The sequence below is a fragment of the Oncorhynchus tshawytscha genome, linkage group LG08 (genome assembly GCF_018296145.1).
Source record: "Oncorhynchus tshawytscha isolate Ot180627B linkage group LG08, Otsh_v2.0, whole genome shotgun sequence".
Classification (NCBI taxonomy): domain Eukaryota; kingdom Metazoa; phylum Chordata; class Actinopteri; order Salmoniformes; family Salmonidae; genus Oncorhynchus; species Oncorhynchus tshawytscha.
Genome location: NC_056436.1, coordinates 67,416,935 through 67,437,085, shown reverse-complemented (window position 1 = coordinate 67,437,085; position 20,151 = coordinate 67,416,935). Strand labels below are relative to the sequence as shown.

General features: G+C 41.9%; 1 protein-coding gene across 2 annotated transcripts in view; it reads left to right on the top strand.

Moving 5' to 3' along the window:
- htr4 (5-hydroxytryptamine receptor 4) overlaps nt 1-20,151 on the top strand; it is a 124,757-nt gene that overhangs the window by 41,776 nt on the left and 62,830 nt on the right. For both annotated transcript variants that reach the window (XM_024429013.2, XM_024429014.2), the window contains one exon: nt 19,997-20,110. In XM_024429013.2, the coding sequence (XP_024284781.1) occupies nt 19,997-20,110 (114 nt within the window). The remainder of the gene's footprint in view (nt 1-19,996; nt 20,111-20,151) is intronic.

Sequence of the window (20,151 nt, the reverse complement as noted above, 5' to 3'; positions counted from 1 at the left end):
CTGGACTACAGGAAAAGGAGGACCGAGCACGCCCCCATTCTCACTGACGGGGCTGTAGTGGAGCAGGTTGAGAGCTTCAAGTACATCACTGGGGCCAAGCTTCCTGCCATTCAGGACCTCTATACCAGGCGGTGTCAGAGGAAGGCCCTAAACATGGTCAAAGACTCCAGCCACCCTAGTCATAGACTGCACGGCAAGCGGTACCGGAGAGCCAAATCTAGGTCCAAAACGATTCTTAACAGCTTCTACCCCCAAGCCATAAGACTCCTGAACAGGTAATCAAATGGCTACCCAGACTATTTGCATTCTCCCCCGCCCTCCCTCTTTTACGCTGCTGCTTCTCTCTCTCTTTATTATCAATGCATAGTCACTTTAACTCTACCTACATGTACATATTACCTCAATTACCTTGACTAACCGGTGCCCCCGCACATTGACTCTGTACCGGTGCCCCCTGTATATAGCCTCACTACTGTTATTTTACTGCAGCTCTTTAATTATTTGTTATTTGTTATTTATTTTTTACTTAACACTTATTTTTCTTAAAACCTCATTGTTGGTTATGGGCTTGTAAGTAAGTATTTCACGGTTGTATTCGGCGCATGTGACAAATACAATTGTATTTGATTTGATTACATGTTCCTCAAAATCTGAATCAAAATACTATTGTCTTCATTTAAAATAAAGTTAAATCATTAGGTCAAACCTATGTTGATTTGTCCATATCTATAGTACAACTCATGCTGTTTTCCAGTAATTATATACTGTAGGTAGCCTATTTGTTCTTGTGTTACTGTCCTTTTTCATTCATTTCCTCAACAATGATGAAACCAACAGTCTATATTCTATGCTTATTTAGTCTCATCCTGAAATATCATATTTTATTACCAAGATCCAGTTAATGGATTGAATGAGCAGTTGAATACAGTGAGCTTGCTCTGTCTCCTTCCTCTACGGCCATTGCAGTGGGAGTTCATGTGTGGGTCATTGGAATGACAGTGTGTAGAGGTCCAACATAACTCTATGTAAACAGAGCCCCGTTTCGAAGTCAATAACTCCTGCAATGTGACAGAGAGAGAGTTTCTCATGTGTTGGAATGATAGGACAAAATAAGAGTATCATCAAAGGCTTGCATTGAATTGAACCTTTATGTTTATATTATGCAAAGGCCTGTTTGTTGAATAAGGATACATGTTTTGGGATGGATAATTGCTATTTAGTCATTTATTACATGAGTCATTTCTTCAAAAGGGTTATACATGGAACCAGAAATGATTTTACCTTGAACCAAAAAGGGTTCTCCTTTGGGGACACCCGAAGAACCCTTTTGGAACCCTTTTTTCTGAGTGTAGCACTTCCGCTGAAAAAGTCAGGGTTCCATAGCCACAAGTAGAACAGCAGAAACTGGATCAGCAGCATGAACAGATGGACTGGGGATGGGGGCAACCAGGAGTCAGGCAAGGTAGTCCTGAGGCATGGTCCTAGGGCTCAGGTCCTCTGGAAGGGGGGAGAGAGAGAGAGAGAAGATAGAGGGAGCACACAGTTGAAGCCAAATACATTTAAACTCAGTTTTTCACAATTCCTGACATGTAATCCTAGTAAAAATGCCCTGTCTTAGGTCAGTTAGGATCACCACTTTATTTTAAGAATGTGAAATGTCAGAATAATTGTAGGGAGAATGATGTATTTCAGCTTTAATTTCTTTCATCACATTCCCAGTGGGTCAGAAGTTTACATACACTCAATTAGTATTTGGTTTTTAAATTGCCTTTAAATTGTTTAACTTGGGTCAAATGTTTCGGGTAGCCTTCCACAAACTACCCTCAATAAGTTGGGTGAATTTTGGCCCATTCCTCCTGACAGAGCTGGTGTAACTCAATCAGGTTTGTAGGCCTCCTTGCTCACACATGCTTTTTCAGTTCTGCCCAGAAGTATTCTATAGGGTTGAGGTCAGGGCTTTGTGATGGCCACTCCAATACCTTGACTTTGTTGTCCTTAAGCCATTTTGCCACAACTTTTGAAGTATGCTTGGGGTCATTGTCCATTTGGAAGACCCATTTGCGACCAAGCTTTAACTTCCTGACTGATGTCTTGAGATGTTGCTTTAATATATCCACATCATTTTTCGTCCTCATGATACCATCTATTTTGTGAAGTGCACCAGTCCCTCCTTCAGCAAAGCACCCCCACAACATGATGCTGCCACTGTTGGGATGGTGTTCTTTGGCTTGCAAGCTTCCCCCTTTTTGCTCCAAACATAACGAATGTCATTATGGCCAAACAGTTATATTTTTGTTTCATCAGAGGACATTTCTCCAAAGAGTATGATCTTTCTCCCTATGTGCAGTTGCAAACTGTAGTCTGGCTGTAACACTTGTCTCTGACGAGGAGGAGTAGTAGGAGGACCAATGTGCAGCGTGGTAAGTGTTCATTTTAATATGTAAATCTGAACACTACAAAAATACAAAATAACAAAGTGAAAGAACAAACAAAAATCGAAACAGTCCCGTAGGGTGCAAACACAGACACAGGAAACAATCACCCACAACTCAAAAGTGAAACCAGGCTAAGTATGGTTCTCAATCAGGGACAACGAATGACAGCTGCCTTCCAAATCATAGAAAAAGGAACATAGACAGCCCACCCAACTCACGCCCTGAAAATACTAAAACAAAGGCATAACAAAAGAACTAAGGTCAGAACGTGACAGTGGTCAGAACTCTGGCAGCTCAGGACAGACGGGAGACTCTGGCAGCTCAGGACAGACGGGAGACTCTGGCAGCGCTGGGCAGGAGGAAGACTCTGGCAGCACTGGACAGGCGGGAGCACCTGTAGGGAGGAGACGGAGAGACAGCCTGGTGCGGGGGCTGCCACCGGATAGACCGGACCGTGATGGCGCACTGGAGGTCTCGAGCACCGAGCCTGCCCAACCCTACCTGGCTGAATGCTCCCCGTAGCTAGGCCAGTGCGGCGAGGTGGAATAGCCCGCACTGGGCTGTGCTGGCGAACCGGGGACACCATGCGTAGGGCTGGTGCCATGTACCCTGGCCCGAGGAGACGCACTGGAGACCAGATGCGCTGAGCCGGCTTCATGGCACATGGCACGATGCCCACTCTTGCCCGGCCGATACGAGGCACTGCTATGTACCGCACCGGGCTATGCCTGCGCACCGGGGACACCGAGCGCCTCACGGCATACCACGTGCCTGCCCGGTCCCTCTCTCTCCACGGTAAGCACGGGGAGTTGGCTCAGGTCTCCTACCTGACTTAGCCACACTCCCTGTGTGACCCCCCAAGAAATTTTTGGGGCTGCCTCTCGGGCTTCCAACCGTGCTGCCGTGCTGCCTCCTCATACCACCGCCTCTCGGCTCTCGCTGCCTCCAGCTCTGCCTTGGGGCGGCGATACTCTCCCGGCTGTACCCAGGGTCCCTTGCCATCCATGGTCTCCTTCCATGTCCAGGAGTCTGGAGATCACTGCTGCTGCCCATTACCATGCTGCTTGGTCCTTTGGTGTTGGGTGATTCTGTAACGCTTGTCTCCTCCTCTGATGAGGAGGAGTAGTAGGAGGACCAATGTGCAGCGTGGTAAGTGTCCATTTTAATATGTAAAACTGAACACTACAAAAATACAAAATAACAAAGTGAAAGAACAAACAAAAATCGAAACAGTCCCGTAGGGTGCAAACACAGACACAGGAAACAATCACCCACAACTCAAAAGTGAAACCAGGCTACCTAAGTATGGTTCTCAATCAGGGACACCGAATGACAGCTGCCTCTGATTGAGAACCATACCAGGCCAAACACAGAAATCCCAAATCATAGAAAAAGGAACATAGACATCCCACCCAACTCACGCCCTGACCATACTAAAACAAAGGACATAACAAAAGAACTAAGGTCATAACGTGACACTGGCTCTTTTATGATGGTTTTGGATCAGTGGCGTCTTCCTTGTTGAGCAGCCTTTCAGGTTATGACGATATAGGACTCGTTTACTGTGGATATAGATACTTTTGTACCTGTTTCCTCCAGCATCTTCACAATGTCCTTTGCTGTTGTTCTGGGATTGATTTGCACTTTTTGCACCAAAGTATGTTCATCTCTAGGAGACAAAACGCGTCTCTTTCTTGAGTGGTATGACGGCTGCGTGGTCCCATGGTGTTTAAACTTATGTACTATTGTTTGTACAGATGGACATAGTACCTTCAGGTGTTTGGAAATTGCTCCCAAGGATGAACCAGAATTGTGGAGGTCTACAATTTATTTTCTGAGGTCTTGGCTGATTTCTTTAGATTTTCCCATGATGTCAAGCAAAGAGGCACTGAGGTTGAAGGTAGGCCTTGAAATACATCCACAGGTACACCTCCTAATGACTCAAATGATGTCAATTAGCCTATCAGAAGCTTCTAAGGCCATGACACCATTTTTTGGAATATTCCAAGCTGTTTAAAGGCACAGTCAACTTAGTGTATATAAGCTTCTGTCCCACTGGAATTGTGATACAGTGAATTATGAGTGAAATAATCTATCTGTAAACAATTGTTGGAAAAATGACTTGTGTCATGCACAAAGTAGATGCCCTAACCGACCTGCCAAAACTGTAGTTTGTTAACAAGAAATGTGTGGAGTGGTTGAAATAGAGTTGTAATGACTCCAACCTAAGTGTATGTAAACTTCTGACTTCAACTGTACGTAGAATCACTCAGGACACCAGATAAAACAGGAGAATTACACCAGATAGGACAGACCTTAGCCCTCCGGCATATAGACTATTGCAGCATAGACCTGGAGGCTGAGACGGGGGGCGTGGGGGGGGGGCGACGACACTGTGGTCCTTTCCAAAGTTACCCCCGGACATGGCCAACCAGGCAGGATATAACACCACCCACTTTGCCTAAGCACAGCCCCCACACCGCCAAAGGGATATAAACAGACCACCAACTTTCTACCCTGAGACAAGGTCAAGTATAGCCCACTAAGATCTCCCAAACTGCACGAGCCCGAGGGGACAGGAAGATCAGCCAGACTCAACCCACTCAAGTCGAGTATTGTGAAAAAAGCCTGGCATGATGTAATGCAACCCTCTAGCAAGCCAGCAACTCATCCCCCGTAATCGGGTCAGAGGCAGAGAATCCTAGTGGTGGATCCCCTGTAAACAGTTTCCATCTCCACTTGTTTTTACCCCCGTTTGAGGTTTTCAGATGTCAACTATAGATTTGAATCTACAGTATAGTTCAGGCAGAGACAGTAAGGGTTGTTCGTCACTCTCGTGTCTTACCGTTCACCTTAACACCCCTGGGCTAGACTACACTTAATCATAGGACCTACTGAAGAGATGAGTCATCAGTAAAAACTTAAAGGTTGAGACCAAGTCTGCGTCTCTCACAAGGATAGGCAGACGATTCTTTAAAAAATGGAGCTCTATAGTAAGAAAGTCCTGCCTCCAGCTGTTTGATTTGAAATTCAAGGGCAATAATGAGGCCTAAGTCTTTTGTCCGAAGCTTTCGTGTAGGTATGTACGGCAGGACCAAATCTGAGAGATAAGTAGGAGCAAGTCCATGTAATGCTTTGTAGGTTAATAATTAGCAGGATGGTGAAAAACTAAGACACAGTGCTTCTATTGGCAGATAACTGCTCAGTCTCTTAGTAGAATATGGAAAGTTGTTAGAGGCCACTACAGTCTAGGACAGGTCAGTGAGAACAACACACTCAGTTCAGTTTTAATTTGACTATATGCTTGAACTTTCCGATCGAGGCAAGCACTAAGAACATTATCCAATTTTAATAGGACAAATGGAAAGTGCTGGTTTAATTCTGTCTGCCTTTTTACCAAGGTGAAGACGTATCCAAGCAACAGAAAGGTTGCCCTTGTCTTACCTGGCCATTCTCTTGGAGAATATGACTCACTAGCTGTAATCCCTCACAGAAAAAACACATGATTTCTTGTGTGGTAAATCACATGAGCAATCATGTGTTTTTGGATCACTTCACATGTGAAATGCATGTGTTTTTGGATCACTTCACATGTGAAATGCATGTGTTTTTGGATCACTTCACATGTGAAATGCATGTATTTTGATCACTTCACATGGAAATGCATGTGTTTTTGGATCACTTCACATGTGAAATGCATGTGTTTTTGGATCACTTCACATGTGAAATGCATGTGTTTTTGGATCACTTCACATGTGAAATGCATAAGGGAGGGATGTGACTGCTCGGACTCTGATGCCTAACATTCATCACACACAGATTTCTGAGTTTAGTGTCATTATTTTGATCATGATGTCCTTCCACACAGAGAGAGCAGAAGCGGTTTCCTTGATCTCTCCTCCTATCATTGACTAGAGCTGTTCTTCCCACCCAGGAGTCTTGTATGATCTGCAGCCTGGCATGGAGCATTGCTTTCTGCAAAACCATCTACATATAATGCATAACAATGATACCATGTTGTCCAGTATTCGTTGTGATGACTTTCTGGATGGGCTTTATGGCAGAAGGTCTTCTTAATGTGTGTCTAGTTCATGATGTTGAGCTGCAGACTGGGTACCAGATAGAGGTAGAATGTGTATGGATAGTCCCTGTAGACAGACTACGTACCATATAGGCCAGGAATAGATGCAGAATGTGTATGGATAGTCCCTGTAGACAGACTGCGTACCATATAGGCCAGGAATAGAGGCAGAATGTGTATGGATAGTCCCTGTAGACAGACTGCGTACCATATAGGCCAGGAATAGAGGCAGAATGTGTATGGATAGTCCCTGTAGACAGACTGCGTACCATATAGGCCAGGAATAGAGGCAGAATGTGTATGGATAGTCCCTGTAGACAGACTGCGTACCATATAGGCCAGGAATAGAGGCAGAATGTGTATGGATAGTCCCTGTAGACAGGAATAGGCCAGGAATAGGCAGAATGTGTATGGATAGTCCCTGTAGACAGACTGCGTACCATATAGGCCAGGAATAGAGGCAGAATGTGTATGGATAGTCCCTGTAGGCCAGGAATAGACAGAGTCCCTAGACAGACTGTACCATATAGGCCAGGAATAGAGGCAGAATGTGTATGGATAGTCCCTGTAGACAGAGTACCATATAGGCCAGGAATAGAGGCAGAATGTGTATGGATAGTCCCTGTAGACAGACTGCGTACCATATAGGCCAGGAATAGAGGCAGAATGTGTATGGATAGTCCCTGTAGACAGACTGCTGTACCATATAGGCCAGGAATAGAGGCAGAATGTGTATGGATAGTCCTGTGACAGATAGTAGGCCAGGAATAGAGGCAGAATGTGTATGGATAGTCCCTGTAGACAGACTGCGTACCATATAGGCCAGGAATAGAGGCAGAATGTGTATGGATAGTCCCTGTAGACAGACTGCGTACCATATAGGCCAGGAATAGAGGCAGAATGTGTATGGATAGTCCCTGTAGACAGACTGCGTACCATATAGGCCAGGAATCAGAATATGGCCAGGAATAGAGGCAGAATGTGGATTTCCCTGTAGACAGGTGAACCATATAGGCCAGGAATAGAGGCAGAATGTGTATGGATAGTCCCTGTAGACCATATAGGCCAGGAATAGAGGCAGAATGTGTATGGATAGTCCCTGTAGACAGACTGCGTACCATATAGGCCAGGAATAGAGGCAGAATGTATGATATGGATAGTTCCAGACCCATATAGGCCAGGAGACAGATGGATAGTCCCTGTAGACAGACTGTACCATATAGGCCAGGAATAGAGATAGTCCCAGAATGTGAATGGTGGAGGCAGAAGTATGGATAGTCCCTGTAGACAGACTGCGTACCATATAGGCCAGGAATAGAGGCAGAATGTGTATGGATAGTCCCTGTAGACAGACTGCGTACCATATAGGCCAGGAATAGAGGCAGAATGTGTATGGATAGTCCCTGTAGACAGACTGCGTACCATATAGGCCAGGAATAGAGGCAGAATGTGTATGGATAGTCCCTGTAGACAGACTGCGTACCATATAGGCCAGGAATAGAGGCAGAATGTGTATGGATAGTCCCTGTAGACAGACTGCATACCATATAGGCCAGGAATAGAGGCAGAATGTGTATGGATAGTCCCTGTAGACAGACTGCGTACCATATAGGCCAGGAATAGAGGCAGAATGTGTATGGATAGTCCCTGTAGAGACAGACTTGTGGCACACCGTTGGATGGGTGAGGTCTTTCTTGCATTGTATGGGTAGTAAAGTACAGAAGGTGGTACTTAGAACCACAAAGGGTTATTCAATTGTCCCCATAGGAGAACCATCTGAATATAAAAAAAGGTTGGTTCCAAGTGCAACCCTTTCACCACTTAAAGGTTCTAAGTAGAAACTTTTTCCACCACTAAAGGGTTCTACCTGGAACCAGAAAGGGTTCTCCTATGGGTGACAAATGAAGAACCCTTATTTTCTAAGAGTGTAGCCTTGCGATTCACCATGTCGAACATGCAATGTTGCTAGGCAACTCATACTGGTTTATGATGATGGTCAACATAGATGTGATTTCACAAGAATGTCAAGCATTGAAGTGACAAAAGAATGTATCACTGACACTGTATACAAACTGCCATATTCTGCTGTCCAGTATGATCTTGTAAAGCCCTACTCCGCTGTATGCTGCTGCTTTCACTGCTGCTACTGACAACACTGGATGACATCGCTGAGGAATGGTGATCATCATCATTGTCAATCATAATCATCACCATCATCATTATTATCATTTATAATGATTACAGCGGAGGTGGTAATGTGGATTTTGACACATTGCTGAAATGTTTGGCAAAACCTCAACAATGTGAACCATGCATGTTTATTTCACACAGCAATGTGAACAAATTGACTGTGTGCAGTGACTATACTGTTGGTGTGTAATGGAATAACGTGGTATAGTAGGCTTGGCTACGTCTGAATACAAGACAGAGAATGGAAGGCTTAAAATAAGAAATCATTCCATTTAAAAGTTTGTCAATCGTCTTTTCAGCATCAGCGCTAATTTAGTTCCACCCTAAAGGACCTTTTGTCCACTGGGACTGAAGGAAGTCACATTCATAGACAGTTGAAATGAGGAGCAATGAAATCCCATCCCAGGTGCAAGCCATTTACAGATTTCTTTTCCATTACATGCTACGCTGTAAACAGGAGGCAAATAAATGGTTGATAATGGCAAGGAAATCAATGTGTTCCTAAGAATCCGTCATATATGATTGGTGGAGTTCAGCTCAATTGACCTGAATTTAGTTACACTAAATGCTGGAAGTTTTACTCATGATGAGAGTATTTTCTTATAAATCATGTGCCTGAAATTATTATGTTCCTTGAATTATGCTCAACATTTAAATGTCTGTCTTTCTTTCAAAAGCATTTGCATTATTTGTTATTTGCATTATAAAGTGAAATACTAATTTGTACTTCTTTAGATAGAATTGCCAACACACATCTTATTGCAGTCATTCAGTCACATTCTCTTCACAGAAAGTAGAGATCTGATGTAGCTTATCTACCAGTCTGTCTGTGAGATGGCTAGCCAGTGTATGGCATGATGAAGTACAAGAGGTTGATTATCTCAGTCACAGTTCATTAGTTTTAACCAGCATGCCTGACACACTTTGCAGAGAGGAAGACAGCCTTGTCACATAGCCTCTGCTGTGCCATTTCATGTGGCAGTTTGGGGGCCAGATCCCTGGTGACTTGAATTGGCTCTTTGTCAACTGTCTTTACAGAAAAGAGGACTAGCACAAGTTAACAGAATGGAACATTATGGAATGCCTATGGTCTTGTCCTGTGTCCTTTTGGTGGGTCTGTACTGGGAAATATGAATCATATTTGGATGCATCCAAAAATGGCACCCTATTCCAGTGCACTAGTTTTGCCCAAAGCCCATGCCCTGGTCAAAGGTACTGTAGTGCACTACATAGGGAATAGGGTCCTGTCCAGGACATCCATTTAAATATCCATTAAAACAGAGACTCGTCATTGATATGTTTTGGACAAGGAGATGGATCATTTTTAGTAACTGATGCAAGATGTCAAAATCTAACTTTTAACTTTGAGGGCTAATTTCAGGTTCCTCAATTCATATTTTATTTCAGAAGATTGCTGTTGTCTGCCAGGGCTTGAAAGCTGAATATGCAGTGATGTAATTGTACTGTTTTATCAGTTCCTAGACCTACAGTATATAGACCTGTTGTTCATCTATATGAAGTGATGATATAAAGAAACAAATATGGAAGAAAATGACATTCATTCTTCAAGAACCAATATCACTCCCTAAAAATACGACCCTACAGAACAATCCTTGGATAGAATTCACCAATAAAACTGGTCCACGTGGAAAACTAAAGGCATAGAAACCGTAAATGACTTGGTAACAGGAAATACATTTATTTCCATGGCAGAATTAAAAAGCAATGTTGGGCTGACCAATGTAGATGTTTTCCAACACATGAACTTAAAAGTTAGATATCATGACATTTTGACTTGAAATCTTTTAGACATCAGAGCAACCTTAGGGGAATCTTATTTGAGTCAGGAAAAATATGTTCATATGATAGGTAAGATATACAAAACCTTGCAGAGAGCATATCCATCTGACAATCTTTTAGAAAAAAATGTATAAACTATTGGAAACTAAAAAAAGAACTGATGTTGTCACAAAATAGAGGGAATGTTGGAACATAACTAACGAAGTTACAGTTAACAAAAAAGTATGCTTAATCCAGCATAAACTAATGCATAGAATGTATTACACAAGAGACACAAATCACACATTCTACAGCACAACAGCAGAGTCAGGTCTTAAGTGTAAAACTAATAATTACTCAATAATTCATGCTTCTGGGAATGTCATGAAGTCCAAAAGTTATGGGTGGACCTAGAAAGTTGTCTTTCAGAAGTATTCCAATGTAAACTCACATGTAATCTGTCTGTCTGCATATTTCAAGACATGTCATATGGGGGTGTCGTGAGATACCAATGGGCTGGACAATTCTCTTCTCATCACTCATCTTAAACAACGTATTGTAAATACTAGGAAATTAATCTGCCATCATTAACACAATGAAAAAAAAGACTGATTTATTATTGCGATATTGAAATAGCATGAGTGACTGGGAAAAACTCATTTGTACAATTTAAGGCCAGGTGGCAAACAATGATGCAGCACAAGGGATGGGCACAGGAGATGTAGTTGTTGTTTGTGGATGTCTGAGAGTTATTGTTCGTATGTGTATGTTTATACACCTTCCAGTTCTCTGCTGCCTGTGACTGGAACGAATTGCAAAAATCATTGAAGTTGGAGACTTTTATCTCCCTCACCAACTTTAAACATCTGCTATCTGAGCAGCTAACCGATCGCTGCAGCTGTACATAGTCCATCGGTAAATAGCCCACCCAATTTACCTACCTCATCCCCATACTGTTTTTATTTATTTACTTTTCTGCTCTTTTGCACACCAGTATCTCTACCTGCACATGACCATCTGATCATTTATCACTCCAGTGTTAATCTGCTAAATTGTAATCATTCGCCTACCTCCTCATGCCTTTTGCACACAATGTATATAGACTTTTTTACATTTTCTTTTTCTACTGTGTTAATTGTGTACTCCATGTGTAACTGTGTTGTTGTCTGTTCACACTGCTATGCTTTATCTTGGCCAGGTTGCAGTTGTAAATGAGAACTTGTTCTCAACTAGCCTACCTGGTTAAATAAAGGTGAAATAAAAAAATAAAAAAAACATATCTGGTGTGGAAAAAAAATTATATATAATAAACAAGGTGTCTCTTTCAAACTAGACAGTTACAAACATAACACTAAGCAAATAGACACTGTGTTTGACTGAATCTCTCATTTAAGTTTGATGTTAAAATGCCTATTTACTCTGTTCCATCTGACTACACAATCCACTGTCTCATCAGCCCAGACAGGGAAGATGTAAACTTGATCTCCACTATAAAAAGCATCTAGACATGATCTCACATTTCTTTTAGACTAACATTTTGTTTTCAACAGCAGAGATTTGTGCGGAGATAAAACAAAACACAGCTAATTTACAGTCTTTCCAGCTTCAGTTTGAAGTGATTGTGTTACTGTAGCTGTGTTGTTGGCTAGCTCCTCTGAACAACTGTGTCCTGACGAGTGAGCACATTTTCTATGCCAGGGGATATTGTGCCTCAATAGCTCATTGTTAAGGATGCATCCAAATAAATGTCACTAGAAAACAGCTTCAACAAATGCAATAGCAGCTACTTTGCTGTTATTCTGGCTGCTTTTTTGATGTGACTGTAAATTAGCCGTAGTTGACTAGCTAGCAAGCAGGGATACAAACGTAGCCAGCCAGCATGGCAATGGAACATTTATAACAAACGACTGGGTTGCGTCTATAGACACAGAACAAAAAGACTGAACAACTGGGTCGCGTCTCGAGCAACCCTAGATTTGTGTCGGCACTATATCTTGTGGAAGGATGAAACAGTAAGAATAAATTCATCAAAATAAAGTTATTAATGAAAATATGTCAATCATTATTTGAATATGTTGGTAACCCATTGTATAAAAGTGATAATGCCTTTGAAGCCGGTGTTTGGAGGATATATTGGCACGGTTTGCCAACATAACAACATAACAATGCCAATAACGTGCCCATATATCCTCAAACACTGGCTTCTCGGGTATTATCACTTAACTAGGAAACTGTTTAGCAATATACCTCTCTGAACCATGCATTTTGACACGTTTCCTCTGGTGTACTTGACATTTAAAATGTTTCTACCAAATTGTATTTCATGCATTCATTTATTTTCTCCCCTCCTAAACAATTTTTGCTTGAAAACTTGGTTTTCACGAGAGGTAAAGATAACAGTAGGAAATTAGAATTACACTTGTCTGAAGCATTCTCCATCCCTTAAATGTGTGAACATAAATGTGCCACAAGAGGCAAATGCAAGCAGAAGGGGTCTCGCAGAAAGGCTCTGTATTTGAAAAGAAAATAATCATTGGGAGTAAATTAACATAGGTTGCTGCCTGGGGCCACGTAACTTCAAATCACAGCCTGGGTGCACTTTCAACCAAATCTTTACAAAAAAATACGTGTTTCAAAAATGAGGGATTAAGTCAAACTATGATTGACTATAGCTATAAATAACACGATTGTAAATGCAAGATCACCCTTCTTGTGTTTTTGTCTGTCAATGTCTGTGACCACCTAGATTGATGTTTCTCATGAACATATTCGTTCATTTATTGAGTTGTATATATTCAGTTGTACAGATAGCAACACTCCTGAAAATAGACAAAACATTATTTGGTGTGTTTTAGAGGAATATAGCTGGGTTTATATTATTTTATATTATTTTCTCACCCTAGCTAGCGTTGACATAAATTCTTCCTGGAAGGTTGTGAGAAATCTCTCTGTATGAGTAAACAGGGTAGTGATTCTGTCGGATAGTTTGTCTAACAGTTTCTATGCTTGGTTCATGTTGAAACAAGGACTTAGCCTTTGATTCATTGACTTCAGTTATATTTCAGTTATTTCTCTGTCAAACTACACAACTCTGCTTAAATTCCCTTTTACTTTACAGCTTTTAAGCTTAAAGGTACAGTGCTGTTAAAAACCTGTTTTTTCCTGTGTTTTTTTCACACTATAAGGTTGGAATAATACCGTGAAATTGTGATATTGGTGATAATGCCCTTCTAGTGTAAGAGCTGTTTGAAAAGAGCAGCCTGTTTTGGTGGAATAGAGTTTTGCCCTGCCTGGTGACATCACCAATTCAGAAAGAAAGTTCCAAAACTACCTGCTAGTTTTCAGTTTCTCCACTCAGACCACTCCCAGACAGTCCTAGCAGGATTCTTGCTTTAAGGATTGTTCTTTGCTAAAAAGATATCTTTGTTTCTTTTTGACCATTTTAATTAAAAACAATCACAGTAGGGTACGTAATTGTTACCCAGAAATGATTTGATACTGAGATAAAAACAGGTGCATTGGACATACTGCCCTCAATTTCTCCATGTCACACCAGTAGAACATTAGCATGGTCAGGGTTGATTGTAGTAGTGAGTGAGTGGCTCTATAACAAAGAATAAAGAGCAAAAACATATACCTGATCAAATACAGGTCTTAGAATCAACTATTAAAGACTACCAGAACCCACTGGATTCTCCAATTACATTGAATGAGTTACAGGACAAAATAAAAACCCTCCAACCCAAAAAGGCCTGTGGTGTTGATGGTATCCTCAATGAAATGATCAAATATACAGACAACAAATTCCAATTGGCTATACTAAAACTCTTTAACATCATCCTTAGCTCTGGCATCTTCCCCAATATTTGGAACCAAGGACTGATCACCCCAATCCACAAAAGTGGAGACAAATTTGACCCCAATAACTACCGTGGAATATGCGTCAACAGTAACCTTGGGAAAATCCTCTGCATTATCATTAACAGCAGACTCGTACATGTCCTCAATGAAAACAATGTACTGAGCAAATGTCAAATTGTCTTTTTACCAAATTACCGTACAACAGACCATGTATTCACCCTGCACACCCTTGACAACCAAACAAACCAAAACAAAGGCAAAGTCTTCTCATGCTTTGTTGATTTCAAAAAAGCCTTCGACTCAATTTGGCATGAGGGTCTGCTATACAAACTGATGGAAAGTGGTGTTGGGGGTAAAACATACGACATTATAAAATCCATGTACACAAACAACAAGTGTGCAGTTAAAATTGGCAAAAAACACACAAACTTCTTCACACAGGGTCGTGGGGTTAGACAGGGATGCAGCTTAAGCCCCACCCTCTTCAACATATATATCAACGAATAGGCGCGGGCACTAGAAAAGTCTGCAGCACCCGGCCTCACCTTACTAGAATCCGAAGTCAAATGTCTGCTGTTTGCTGATGATCTGATGCTTCTGTCACCAACCAAGGAGGGCCTACAGCAGCACCTAGATCTTATGCACATATTCTGTCAGACCTGGGCCCTGACAGTAAATCTCAGTAAGACCAAAATAATGGTGTTCCAAAAAAGGTCCAGTCACCAGGACCACAAATACAAATTCCATCTAGACACTGTTGCCCTAGAGCACACAAAAAACTATGCATACCTTGGCCTAAACATCAGCGCCACAGGTAACTTCCACAAACCTGTGAACGATCTGAGAGACAAGGCAAGAAGGGCATTCTATGCCATCAAAAGGAACATAAATTTCAGCATACCAATTAGGATTTGGCTAAAAATACTTGAATCAGTCATAGAGCCCATTGCCCTTTATGGTTGTGAGGTCTGGGGTCCGCTCACCAACCAACACTTCACAAAATGGGACAAACACCAAATTGAGACTCTGCACGCAGAATTCTGCAAAAATATCCTCCGTGTACAACGTAGAACACCAAATAATGCATGCAGAGCAGAATTAGGACGATACCCACTAATTATCAAAATCCAGAAAAGAGACGTTAAATTCTATAACCACCTAAAAGGAAGCGATTCCCAAACCTTCCACAACAAAGCCATCACCTACAGAGAGATGAACCTGGAGAAGAGTCCCCTAAGCAAGCTGGTCCTGGGGCTCTGTTCACAAACAAAAACACACCCTACAGAGCCCCAGGACAGCAGCACAATTAGACCCAACCAAATCATGAGAAAACAAAAAGATAATTACTTGACACATTGGAAAGAATTAACAAAAAAACAGAGCAAACTAGAATGCTATTTGGCCCTACACAGAGAGTACACAGCTGCAGAATACCTGACCACTGTGACTGACCTAAAATTAAGGAAAGCTTTGACTATGTACAGACTCAGTGAGCATAGCCTTGCTATTGAGAAAGGCCGCCGTAGGCAGACATGGCTCTCAAGAGAAGACAGGCTATGTGCACACTGCCCACAAAATGAGGTGGAAACTGAGCTGCACTTCCTAACCTCCTGCCCAATGTATGACCATATTAGAGAGACATATTTCCCTCAGATTACACAGATCCACAAAGAATTCGAAAACAAATCCAATTTAGAAAAACTCCCATATCTACTGGGTGAAATTCCACAGTGTGCCATCACAGCAGCAAGATTTGTTACCTGTTGCCACAAGAAAAGGGCAACCAGTGAAGAACACACACCATTGTAAATACAACCCATATTTATGCTTATTTATTTTATCTTGTGTCCTTTACCATTTGTACATTGTTAAAACACTGTATATATAATATGACATTTGTAATGTCTTTATTGTTTTGAAACTTCTGTATGTGTAATGTTTACTGTTAATTTTTATTGTTTATTTCACTTTATATATTATCTACCTCACTTGCTTTGGCAATGTTAACACATGTTTCCCATGCCAATAAAGCTCCTTGAATTGAATTGAATAAATGGAGCAGACAGACCGATAGACAGACACTTTGCCCTGCAGTAGAGGTTTACATAGTAGGTCGCTAGGACACTCCCGCTGAAAGGGAGCACTAATTCAATTTTCAAGCCCCGACAGTTTTTGTTTATAATGAACCATTTACATCAAGGACATCAGCGAGGCCAAGGGGCTATTTGTGGTTTGATAATATAAACCAAATCATTTCCCCGTGAATTTTTATAACGCCTCTGGCTTAGGTGTGATAATAAGAAAGAAATATGCAAAGTACCATATTGCGGTTGATTGTGACAGGGTACTCACTTGCACTTGTCCGTAGTGTGAGAACAGTATGTGGGTTAACAAGTCATTCAGAGTTAGATTCTGGTTTTAAAACTTGAGAGCTTTTGAGATTGTTTTAGATTTAAAGACCACTATGCTGAACATCCAATCACCTGAGCATGTCTGCCTTTAAGCTTTTGCATAAATCAAAGAACACTTAATATATATATATATATATATATATATATATATATATATATATATCTGGAGAGTGCTGTCATGTGACATTTCTAGTATTGTAGACGTTTAAACTACTGGGCTGGTGTGGTCATTGAGCCTTGGGTCCTCTGTCCTGGAGTTGGAACTTTGATTGTGCCTGTTGCTGACTGATTGCCTGTTACGTATAGCTCAATTGTAGGGTTGAGGGTCAACTGTTTCAGGTGTCATCATCATCACACACGTGTAAATGCATCAAGTTAAGAAGGCTTGATATTCACAGGCTTCAATCTGAGTTCATCTGAGGGGGTTTGGGTAGGAACTTAGAACCTAAAAGGGTTATTCCTGCTGAACCAATAGGAGAATCCTTTACATAATCCTTTTTTTGGTTCCAAGTAGAACTCTTGGGTTACATGTAGAACACTTTTCACAGAGGGTTCTACATGGAACCCAAAATGGTTCTCCCTGGAACCCATAAGGGTTCTCCTATGGGGACAGCCGAATGACCCTTTTGGAACCCTTTTTTCTAAGAGTGTGGAGTCATATTAGTTGCGGTTCGAATATGAGAAGTACATTTAACATGGAAATCAAACACTTACTAAACAATACTAGGATTTGTTAGAGGATAGATGAAAAAGCTATCAAGAAAGGCAGTATAATTTGTCTGCTTTCATCGTCAACTAGACGTTAGAAAAATAATGCGATAATGTACGTGAAAGTAAATTGTCATCAGGAAGAGGTGGAAGACATTTTGACAACAAATCCTAGATGAAGTTTGTTTCATGTTGAGTTGACATCTTTTCCCACCTCTAGACCTAGTGGGTGTTGTTGCAATGCTAGAGGAACTGGATTCACAATGTTTCTAATTAAAACATACTTGTATAAACTGACGTCAAAGGGATGCTCAGAGAAATTATACTGAACAAATAATATAAATGTGACAATTTCAACAATTTCAAGGAGTTACAGTTCATATAAGGAAATCAGTCAATTGAAATAAATTAATTATGCCCTAATCTATGGATTTCACATGACTGGGCAGGGGCGCAGCCATGGGTGGGCCTGGGAGGGCAAAGGCCCACCCACTTGGGAGCCAGACCCAGCCAATCAGAATTAGTTTTCCCCAAAAAAGGGCTTTATTACAGACAGAAATACTCCTCAGTTTCATCAGCTGTCCTAGTGGCTGGTCTCAGGCAATCCTGCAGGTGAAGAAGCCGGATGTGGAGGTCCTGGGCTGGCGTGGTTACACTTGGTCTGCAGTTGTGAGGCCGGTTGGATGTACTGCCAAATTCTCTAAAACGATGTTGGAGGTGGCTTATGGTATAGAAATGAACAAATTCTCTGGCAACAGCTCTGGTGGACATTCCTGCAGTCAGCCTGCCAATTGCATGTTACCTCAAAACTTGAGACATCGGTGGTATTGTGTTATGTGACAAAACTGTGTAATGATCATGCTGTTTAATCAGCTTCTCGATACGCCACACCTGTCAGGTGGATGGATTATCTTGGAAAAGGAGCAATACTTTTACTAACAGGAATTATTTTTTGAGAAATAAGCTTTTTGTGCCTATGGAACATTTCTGGGATCTTTTATTTCAGCTCATGAAACATGGGACCAACACTTTACATGTTGCTTTTATATTTTTGTTCAGTAATACATTTGCTTCAAAAGTTTTAGTAATGCTGTGGGCATTCCTATTTGGGAAGTAGCTACATTAATAATTTGGTGATAGACAAATTCTTAAGTGAGGTACTTTTAAATTTGAGGTAAATTGAGGTAAAGCGACAGAACATAATGGCAAAAATGAAGGCAGCAAATAAGATTGATCTGAAACTGATACCGGAACCATTTTTAAATATTGTACAGCAGGGTTGATACATGTATTCTACTATTTTCTGTATAAGCTACCAGGAGTGACTACTGTAGGAGTGACGTCTTGTGTGAATACTGTAGATTGTAAAAACTTGAGTGGGAAAACCACAAACGTCAAGGGATTACAGTAATGTATTACAATTGTCAAACATTCACAAGCATACAAATCATTTTGAGGGATTTAAATCATTATCGTGACAGCTACTTACCTTGTATTACATACATGACAAATTAGCCTGGATTCTGGCAGAGTTTTCTGGACAATGCCTGCCCACACTGTCATGTTACCATGGGGACAATGGTGACATAACCAGTTGTAGTTTGTTTCCCTAGCACTACACAGCTGACCTGTGCTGCTCTCAGCTAGGGTTTTCCCCTAGCACTACACAGCTGACCTGTGCTGCTCTCAGCTAGGGTTTTCCCCCTAGAACTACACACCTGACCTGTGCTGCTCTCAGCTAGGGTTTTCCCCTAGCACTACACACCTGACCTGTGCTGCTCTCAGCTAGGGTTTTCCCCTAGCACTACACACCTGACCTGTGCTGCTCTCAGATAGGGTTTTCCCCCTAGCACTACACAGCTGACCCGTGCTGCTCTCAGCTAGGGTTTTCCCCCTAGCACTACACAGCTGACCTGTGCTGCTCTCAGCTAGGGTTTTCCCCTAGCACTACACAGCTGACCTGTGCTGCTCTCAGCTAGGGTTTTCCCCCTAGCACTACACAGCTGACCTGTGCTGCTCTCAGCTAGGGTTTTCCCCTAGCACTACACACCTGACCTGTGCTGCTCTCAGCTAGGGTTTTCCCCCTAGAACTACACACCTGATCTGTGCTGCTCTCAGCTAGGGTTTTCCCCCTAGAACTACACACCTGACCTGTGCTGCTCTCAGATAGGGTTTTCCCCTAGCACTACACAGCTGACCTGTGCTGCTCTCAGCTAGGGTTTTCCCCCTAGAACTACACACCTGACCTGTGCTGCTCTCAGCTAGGGTTTTCACCCTAGAACTACACAGCAGATTCAAATAACCAACTCATCATCAAGCTTTGATTATTTGAGTCATGTGTGTAGTACTAGGGCAAAAACCAAAACGTACACCCAGAATGTGTTCTAATTTGTCCGGTTGACATTTACGTATTGTTCAGAAATGGAAGGTTATGTATTCCACATTTAAATAACTTTCCAATCAGTTATTAATCTTGGCTTGTTTTTTATATATTCACTGACTGGTTGTCCCCTCTCCTGTCGTAACCACAGCAACAGCATGCCGAAGAGCATTGCTCTCATCTGCTTCCTGTCCCTGGTGATGCTCATGAGTGTCCTGGGGAACCTCCTGGTCATGACGGCTGTCTGCAAGGACCGCCAGCTCAGGTTAGTCTCTCCCTACGTCTGTCTGTCTGTCTGTCTGTCTG